The sequence below is a fragment of the Chenopodium quinoa genome, unplaced genomic scaffold (genome assembly GCF_001683475.1).
Source record: "Chenopodium quinoa cultivar QQ74 unplaced genomic scaffold, ASM168347v1, whole genome shotgun sequence".
Lineage (NCBI taxonomy): Eukaryota > Viridiplantae > Streptophyta > Magnoliopsida > Caryophyllales > Amaranthaceae > Chenopodium > Chenopodium quinoa.
The window spans coordinates 156,219-166,103 of record NW_018744784.1 but is presented as its reverse complement, the minus strand read 5'-3'; the positions used below and the strand labels follow the sequence as shown (position 1 = coordinate 166,103).

The following is a 9,885-nucleotide window of genomic DNA, read 5'->3' as shown; positions in this document are numbered from 1 at the left end:
GAAGTTTCCGATTTTTTCAACATTGAATGAATCTCCTCTCTTGTTCTCACTCTCTATCTCTCTTTTTCAAAAAGCAAGTGTGTTCATAATTTGCATTTTAAGGTCTCCCTGCTTTCACGTTAATATCCTATTTTTCATTTCCATACAACCTAGAGTAGAAATGGCAGAAGCAATTAGAATTGAGATCAATTTAATTGGATAGTTCGGGTCAGGTCTTGCCTAAGCTTGACAATTATTTAACTAACATTAGTCGTCACATTTAATTTTGAGTGAGCTCAGATTAGGTCAATTTTAGTTGAAGTAAAACTAAGTCATAAAATTTATAAACCTTTGAGATTTTTTAAAAATAATTAGGCGCAGATCAATTTTACATAAAAATATTTATATATGCTTGAGTGCAACATGCATATCTATCAATCTATATGCTTCATCTTTCAGTCAAGTAACCCACAACATGGGTGCATAATATGTGATATTGTGGCGGAGCCTACATAAGCATAATTCAATCAAACAACCAATTGTGATAAAGTTTGAGCATAAATCCATTTATCTAATTGTCAAACATACGTATAAAATTTAATTACCTTTCATTTTAACATGCATTATGTTTTGTTCCTCCTCATAAGGAAAAAGCAAAAGATTTTAGTACTATTTATTTAGCCAAATAAAGGTACAATGGTCCAATTGTATAATCACGGGCTACAATAACTGAAAAAAAAATATAGTGAGGATTTTTAAAGTGTTACTGGTGTATGACTTTAGCCATCAGATTCTCTCATTAAGCTGACATAATATGCTCTTTGTACTATCTTCCTTTTAAATCATTCAATTTACGTACAATAAGTGTTTCACTTGGATGGCCCAGTAAGAGTACTTAAGCAATCATCCAAAATCGATCTCAACCACTTATAGATATCAACGTGACAATTAATTTCGGACAGAGAAAGTATATTATAGTTTTAGAAATGACCAAATTGGTTTGTAATATATACAACACTAGATCAACCAAATAAACCAAAGCCCGACATAGAGAGTTTAGCCACCTTTAGGGGGTTTGGTTTGGTTCAAGAAGCCAAGAAAGCATATCATGTCAAACAGGCTGAAATTTTGTAGGCATGCATCTGATCATATGTACATCTAGTCCTAATATGCAACTTAACAAAATTGATTCAGCAAAAGAAGTTCGAACAAGTATCACTATTTGGTTCCTCTAAATTTAGTTCTTGTAGTACCTACTCATCAACACGCTGCACACGAATTAGAAGTACTCAATTGATGCTCAGGCATCTCAATATTTTCCTCCAAGCCCAGCAGCATGCCAATACTAGTACTTATATAAAGCATAACTTCTTTATCATATTGGTGCTGTTGCATATAGGAATTGCCATCTATCTTAACCGATAGATCGGTGAGATCACATTTTCAGTGCGCAGCCTGCCTTCGTGGAGTATGTTACATAGTGGAAGCCACAAAATGACATACATCCGTGTAGAGCAGAGTAATATAGACAGCAGATATGTATACAAAGGAACCTCTAAATTGAATCATTAGGAATACAAACACCAATGTATATATGAACAAATTCCATTTACCATATAAACGTTCTTACTAGAACTCATTATTTCTGTTAGAAAGACTCAAAAAGACTTCACCTTCCATCGTTCTAATCTCAAACATGTTAGTATCTAATGGTAAAAAGCTGGTATTCACGTGCATGAACTCATAGTTGAGTCCTATAAGCATGGCAAGCTGTAGGACCTTCTTGGGTTTTCTCTCCATTACTAGATATATAATACAGGGAAAACTAGATGAGACTGTGAAGCTGCTAGTTATCCCCCAATCTCAGAGGATGCTCGGGTGGGTTCACCCCCTTTGCATGTACAGACAATGTCGCATATAGCCGAAATTCCTTATACAATAGGAGCCAACTTAATTTTTCAGAAACTTTGATGTGCTTGTACTGTGAAACTGAAATTTTTACAATGTTGAACTAGTAATTAACGGTATCCAGTGACTCCTCTTATAACCGAGAGCACAAGAAGATATTGCGAAAATACAAATCGCGTGATCTGCTAAGTAATTGAATGTGGTAAACTATGCAGGGAAAGTACGAAAATATTGGGGGAAAACGAAGAAAATAAACCAGAATAGAGAGAAAAGAGAACAAGACACTGAATGAAAAATTAGTAGACATAAGATATATTTAACATAAACATGATACATCATAAATTAGGTGGTCAAAGTGTGGAAGTATCTCAAAAATAGAAAAGATCTACATGATTTAGGGCACAGCTCAAAATCAGCCATTCCAAAGGCATAGAACCCTCTTCATTGCTTCCCTAAGACATTCCTAAGTAAATAAAAAGAAGAAAAATTCTAACTTTTCTAAACTGTTGATTTATCCCTGAAACTACATGACCATGACCTTCATACAAAAGACCAGTTGATAAACATAAAGCACATGCACTGTGCATCCTCGGCATCATTGAACACCTTCCAAGCAACTGCTCGTTCATATGAAATCGGTCTTCCCATGCTTGACATACAGATACCTCCTTGTAGGCAAATGAAACCCTATAAATTGCACAAGAAAACAAATGTAAATACATATTTGAGGATCAAGTTGAAAGTTAAAAACATAAACAAAGATAAGGTAGGACAGGGGAGAGGAGGTTAACATGTGATATGTTTTCTATACACTGACCTGCTGCATTATCTGAGGCAGCTCAGTGAAGAGGGTTTTCCGGCCCTGCTCATCGAAAATCTTTTCCAATGTAATATCTTGCAGTGCAACCAAGGTAGTCTCTAGCATGTCAAGTCCTGCTTGATTTGCAAATGTGAAAACTGGCAACGCCTGTGTAAGTTTAAAATGAGATAATAGGTTAACAACTGTCGTATATTGTTTGAAGGGCTGAATGCCCCAAATGCTAATAACAGCACAATGTCACTCAAATTGACAGCAACAGCTGCATCATTTTGATATGTTAACTCTTGAACACTTACGCTTACAGGATAGTTACTTAGTAGTAATAAGAAACTGAACAATGAACGTGAATGTTTCTTGATATGCAAAATGATACCTTCAAAGAGCAGCACAAAATGGCATCAGAATGGCTCCAAAGAGATTTGAGAATGGATTCTCCTCCCTCGTTACCGGGTTTAAGCAACTCAACACCTAGATAGAATCTGTCAAAGTAGATGAACTATAATTAGTAACATGTTGAAGATTTGCATATCACTAGCATATGTTACTCAAATTCGGATAGTTTGATAAAAGATGATAAAAACCTGTAGCTTTGACAAATCCAACGAGCTAGTGTCTGTGCTTCAGGAGTTCCAGGAGATAAAGGTGAAACATTAAGAGAGCCAAAACGAGAAGGGGAGAGCGCAGATGCTACCCTCTGAACAGAGGATATTATACTCCTAACATACTGTCGTGCCATAGAAGCAACACTCTCCTGAAGATGAATCTCGAAAGCAAACTGAAACGCTATAGTCATCACAGATTTCCCACTACCAGACCCGCTATTATCAGCAAGTGATTTATTTCCAGCTGCGCCAACCTCAAGGGCAGATGTAAGGTCAAGAGTGCACTTTGGACTTGAAACATCCTGTCATATAACCACCAATTTTAAGTCCAAGGTCTCGAGGATATAACAAGGTAGCAAAAACAAAACAAAACAAAAATCATTGAAAATGAGTAGCCTAAGTTCGAGAAAATAATCACCTTGGAAGAGTCAATTGGAATGATTCGGAAACCAGATGGAAGGAGCGGAGCATCATCAGAGAAAGATGCATCTATGGGAGCGAACACAAGTTCTGCGCATGCCCCAACAGCATTTTCATCTACTCCACTACATAACTGTGAAATCAAACAAATTCAGAAATTAAGATGGTTCTTAAGCATAATCCATATTCATCAATGTAATCAAGTACAGGATCAAAATTATGCTTACTTGGAGCATAAATATGTCTCCTGGCATAAACATGTCTTCACGATAATGACCTAGATTTTCAAGCCGAACAACCTCCATGAACTACAAACAAACAAATTATACTGTCAGCATCAGCTGTAAAAATATCAATGACATAAATCAAGACTATATGATATAAGATGATTTCTTGCCTCTTCATTTTCAATTGTGTGTGCAAGAGGAAGAATGACTTGACCCCCAACACATCCAGTACGAGCAACTGGTATGGTACAAGGAGCAGCTTTGACAGCAGCTGCTGCATAAGCATCAATGCCACTATCTGCCCATTCAGATCGATGTTCTCGCAAGAATCGAAGGAGTACTGCAGGAGGCACATTCTGCAAAATAGTAATGAAGCAAAAAATGAGTTCAGAGTAATGGGGGAAAATTTACGCCTAAAACAGAACCAAGAAACACAAAAATATGCATTTCAAATCAGATGGCTAAAGCTAACACTGAAAATATGACCATCCTATTAGACAAGTAGAGTTCTAGGTCAATATAATCAAGTGAATAGGTTGTCATACTTTCATTACTTTTCTTCGTATATTGCTATTTTAATCAACAATATTTGATCACCCACCTGTAAGAGCATGGAGGCTCTAGCGCATAGCACTGCAGTGCCCACGGATGGAAATCCGTTACTGTAGAATTGATTTTCGCCCATCATTTTGCTAGGAGATGAATTGACTAGAAGAGTTACATCATCTATTCCGTCACTGTCCATCATAGACCATCCTTCATCCATAAACCCGTTGACAGCTTCATTAAAACCCCTGTGAAACACAGTAGAAATAAACTTATAAGCAAACAAGAAATCAATTGAGCATATAGTAATATGGTCTTTAAGATAGTCAAAAATGGTAAGGAACTTACTTGCTCAGCCTCTGGCTGAGAGCACGTAAGGCTGCTGGACGTCTTCCAAAGCCAGTGACGTTTGGTTGAGAATTCTCTTGAGAGATCTGCCTCAACTGCCTTAAAGCCTGAAAGGTTATTACACAAAAGGATTAGATGACAACATCACAGAAATTCATGGGATTCTAACTAGACGATTTAAGCTGGCTGCAAATGAGCTGAGATATGAAACTTACTGCCATGGTTGTTCTTTGAGCAAGCAAAGTAGATGATTCATACAGTGGGCGTAGTACTTCAGGTACCCTCCATGGCTATTTCAACATAAATCAAGAAGTAAGATAAAAGCTATATCTTATGAGTATGACTTAGAATCCGCAAACACTAGATAGAATTTGCATACCTCTAGGTCCATATGATCAACAACGTGAATGATAGACCCACCCCCTTCACAGGGCCTAATTAGATAACCACTAGGCATAATTTCTGCTCTCACGAAGTGCTGTACTGAAGGCATACTAGGACCATTCTGAGTGTTGTTTAGTGATCTCTCGCAGATCTAAAACACAGAACCACATCATTAGAGATAATACAAAAGATAGAAGAAAATCCATGGAACAAACATGAATATTGATGATTTTCCATTATGTTTGAGAAAGGCTTACCACAACACTGCCATCTTCTAGGAGAGATGTGTAGCGCATCAACCAGAAATCACGTGCTGGAGCTAACGTAGTAAGTGCATAGAGCTTCAGGGATAAAATGAAATATTAGTTTTTTGGTCATCATTACACATTGAGCCCACAATGAAATGCCTGAAATAATAGGATTGTTGGGTTTTACCTGCATATATAGCAGTTCAATTGTTCCCCCATTTCCAGTAGACATCACATTCATCACATCAACAGCTCGGCAATCACGGTACCATGAAAGCCGATCTTTGAGGATTTCAGCAACTCTTGTTGGTTCTAAACTCACAAGACCGCATGCACGAGCCGCAACTCCAGTGCATCCATGAGAAATAGCAATGATTCCAATGGAATCCGGACCAGGCTGTTTAAAAAAACAAAAAAGGAACAACATTCAATTCCTTAGCAACACTGATTTATTGGATCTGATTTCAGATCACTTATATGTCTACTAGTTTATGTCTAACAAAATCAAAGAGAAAAATGACAAAAACTAGACAAACATTACTTCTAATTTGTTGATATCCTCTACACTGAACAATTAAATCGCGTAAGGAATTATAGAAGTGTTTACCTTCATTCCAGGCATTTGGATCCACTCAACGGCGGTTCCAGTAGCCTTTGAAAGAAACTCTGTTAAAGTCTCCTCTGCAATAGACACAAGTCTGAAACCAAAAATAAGAGATAATAGTAAATACAAAAGTAATGAACTCATACTTCACCAAAAGATGGAAAAATTAGCATTTCCCATTACCCTGCAGGGCTAGCATCCTTTGGAGGACGCTGTGAGGTTGCTTGTTGTTGGCCACTTGTCACCACTGACTCGCAACTGGTATCTGTGGTGGCTAGTGTTGCCGCCTGTACAAGAATCGTGGCAAAGCTTAATACCAGATAGGCAGATTTATAAAAACAAAAGACTGCCACTAATCACAAGGCATAATCTGTGCTAGTAATATCATAATATTCCTATCAAGAAAGACAGCAAGCAAACAGATTTGATGAACGAAAATTCTCATGAAAGTCGTGTTTCCCGTTTATGATACAGGGAAATACAGGGGAGACATTTTCTTTAAATGGCCAGTAAGTTCCCCTTGAAGATCTTCAGATTACAAATAACGAACTCTTCTTTTTATAATCACTAATTCTCTATAAACAAACCAATCTAACTTTTAATACCCTCTCTATTTATAGCTTATGCGATAATCAAAGAAATTAATATAGATTCTACAAAGCAAATCTAATGATACAGTGCCCTAGGATGTGTGTTACCATGAATACTTGTATATCAAAATTAAGCTACTACATTTCCTCGGTTTGACGTTTCTGTTATCCATTTCCATGCAACTTAGTATAAAACCTCACCAAGAGTTGTGCAAAAAAATGATCACTACAAGTACAAGCCATACAATTTCAAGAAATGATAATGGCTAGATGAACAAATGGAGTCTTTAAGATAAAAGTTCTTACATTCTGAGTATGTTGGCGAAAATAACTATTCTCGTAAACCAACTGTCCCACTTGCTTTTGCAACCTATCATTTTCCTCCATTAACAGCTTGTTCATTGCTGTCAACTTTCTATTCACCGCCTGTAATCTTGATGACTCTTTCCTCTGCTTCTCCCTACATCTGAAATTCCAAGCAGCAACATATATTATTATTTTTTTTTTTTTTTTTTTTTTTTTGACAAGAGCAACATATACTTCGTATTAGTTAAAGATGTTAAATAGTAGAAAGAAATTTCAAAATCATAAAGGCAAACTATTAAAGCCAATGAACAATCAATATACCTTCGATTTTGAAACCAAACTTTAATCTGTTTGGGCTCGATGTTGGAGAGAATAGGGCACTCCCTAATAAGCTGTTGGCGGCGAAGGGAGCTAGGTTTGGGGCACTCATGGTAGAGCCTCTCAAGGGCTTCCACCTGCTCAGGAGTATACCGGACATATTTTCCAGCATCTGCCGCCATTTTGTTTGCATCCCGGCAAGCTGAGCTCACAGCCATCATCCCTTTAGAATTTTATTACTTACTTCAATCTTGAAAACCCTACAGATAAGGAAACATATCCAATTAAAATACAGTAACTTAAATGCTTCAATAGTTACCATCATACAAACAAAAGACCTAAGATAAATATACAAGAGAAAAAACCTTAAGAGTTAAGACTATATCTTAAAAAAGGTAAATCAGATTATAATAAGTTCACAGTAGACATCCCTTAAGATTAATATATTTATCACATTTTGAAGACCCTAAGATAAGAATTATGTTGCAATCAAAAGAATAGTCCACCTATAATGCTTCAATCTCTAGCACTCTAGAAGTATACAATATACAGAAGAGAAGTCTTAGAAAAAGGACTAGAAAATTCCAACTATTATGTCAGAATATTAGAATCAGAATCAAACACCCAAAGTATTCAATGCTGAAAACCAGTCAAACAGCAAAATCTAGGAAAGTAAAAGATAAAGAACATCTATATTCTTAATGTTGATTCCATTTTTGAAAAACCCAGAAAAAGGATTAAGTTTTAAGACTATATGAAGCATCTAGAAGACTTCCCCTTCTACTTTTCCTTTTAACAACTAGCATATTCAAAAATCTTCCAACAAATTACAAAGACTTGAGTTATACACCTCTTAAAATTCCTAAAAATCTTTGAGATCAAATAAATCCATATACTAGCTTCTTGAACCTTTATCATAAACTTTTTCAAACTATAGATGATATCAAATAAGAAAATATACAAACACCAAAAAAGGATGAAATGGAATCAAACAAAGTACAAACCCTCTTCATTTATTATTTGAACATAAAGATGTTCACATAAAGATGTTCAGAAATATATCTGAAAACACAAGTGTGAGAAGGACAAGCAGCTAGATTTTACTGCTCTTCACTTCATAATGGACCATGCTATAGGGGAAAATAAATAACAACAAAATGAATGTTTCTAAGATAAAGATTGAAACTTTTTGCATCAAAGAAACAGAAATAGGTGAATTAAGCTCTTTCCTACACCATTTAACAGCACATTATGAAAATTTAAGCAAAACCCTTAAGTTGTTTATGATAAAGCTCCAAACTTTATCCCCTAACCTAAGTCATTTCTACAAACCCAGATCAAATTTCATGGTTTTTACCTCAAACAAACATAAACAAGTAAACTAAGCTCATTCCCACTTCAAATAAGAACAAATTATGAAATCATAAACAGACCCCATCAATAATTATTCATCAAAAAAGATTCAAACTTTTCCACAAACAGAGGTTAGTGTTAATTGACTTAATTCTAGAAACCCAAACTAAATGTCATGATTATAACCTCATAAACTAAAACAAGAAACAAACAGATTAAGAAATTTCCCACATCAAGTTAAGAACATTAAAGCAAACCCATCAATAATTTCTAATAAAGATCAAAACTTTTACCCTAAACATAAATAATTTCAACAAACTCAGAAGAATTTTGATGGTTTTTTATTTTATTTTTACCTCAAAGGACTTCAATGCCTTGAACATTGCTGTGCAACAACAAAGTGGGGGGGTAAAAAGAGGAGATTTTAGAAGATACGCAGAAAATGAAATGAGTAGTGAGTAGGGTGAAGTAATGGGGTTGGTTGTTTTATATGGAAATTTCTTTCAATTTTCTGTCATTTTGAGCAAAAAAGAGTGAAAGGTAAAACCCCTCAAATACCGGACAAAATGGCAACTTTCTCTCTCCTCATTTTTTTTTAATTTATTTTTTATTTTTTTAATTTAAAATTTTTGTTGGGTGTGGTGGGGTTGTATGTTTGCTTTTTCTGAATTTGGTCTTGGCACTTCCGACAGTTTGGACTGGAGTGCCCTGTTATTTTGCGAAATTTGAGGTTTTTTCTTTTAAAGATTTGATATTTTTAAGCCCACTCTCTTTTGTGGCGCGTAGGTTATACTTGAACTTGTAGTTTACTACTCCTAACCAAGGATGATGTCATTAGTACTTAAGTTGATATCATAAATTTTGGTTTGTTGTTTTTATTGGTTCATAGACCACATGGAGTATGTCATAAATCGAAATACAATTTCATGTTAATGTGAAAATTAGAATTAGACAAGTTATTACAATTATGTCATTAGTACATACTTCATATGATTTAGGTATACATATACAATTTGTTATAAATTAAGTTGCACGAAGTAATATGTTACTTTGTATGTGTTAAGACATTCAATATGTCATTGAAGAGATACTATATACAATTTAAATTGAATTATAGATAAGATTATTACATGATTTTTTTTTAAACAAATTATGTACTGATTTTCATCAAAAATTTAATATACTACCTAAGATTGTATGCACAACAACACAAGAATTTATATTAATTGGAA

At 35.1% G+C, this 9,885-nt stretch overlaps 1 protein-coding gene across 2 annotated transcripts; it reads right to left on the bottom strand.

The window, feature by feature from the left end:
- Positions 1–2,172: 2,172 nt before the first annotated feature.
- LOC110703814 (homeobox-leucine zipper protein ATHB-8-like) lies at positions 2,173–9,221 on the bottom strand. Of its 2 annotated transcripts, XM_021881599.1 has the most exons (18): positions 9,010–9,221; positions 7,304–7,560; positions 6,983–7,142; positions 6,270–6,373; positions 6,090–6,180; positions 5,670–5,879; positions 5,492–5,575; positions 5,230–5,385; positions 5,066–5,140; positions 4,851–4,957; positions 4,558–4,750; positions 4,127–4,312; positions 3,957–4,037; positions 3,728–3,862; positions 3,289–3,611; positions 3,081–3,186; positions 2,705–2,854; positions 2,428–2,574 (listed from the first exon to the last, which is right to left on the bottom strand). In XM_021881599.1, exons 2-18 carry the CDS (start codon positions 7,519–7,521, stop codon positions 2,428–2,430), a joined length of 2,526 nt encoding a protein of 841 aa, XP_021737291.1. In that variant the 5' UTR covers positions 7,522–7,560; positions 9,010–9,221. The 2 variants fall into 2 exon arrangements, with proteins under 2 accessions (XP_021737292.1, XP_021737291.1); XM_021881600.1 differs by lacking the exon at positions 9,010–9,221 and having other exon boundaries at positions 2,173–2,574; positions 7,304–7,521.
- Positions 9,222–9,885: the final 664 nt, after the last annotated feature.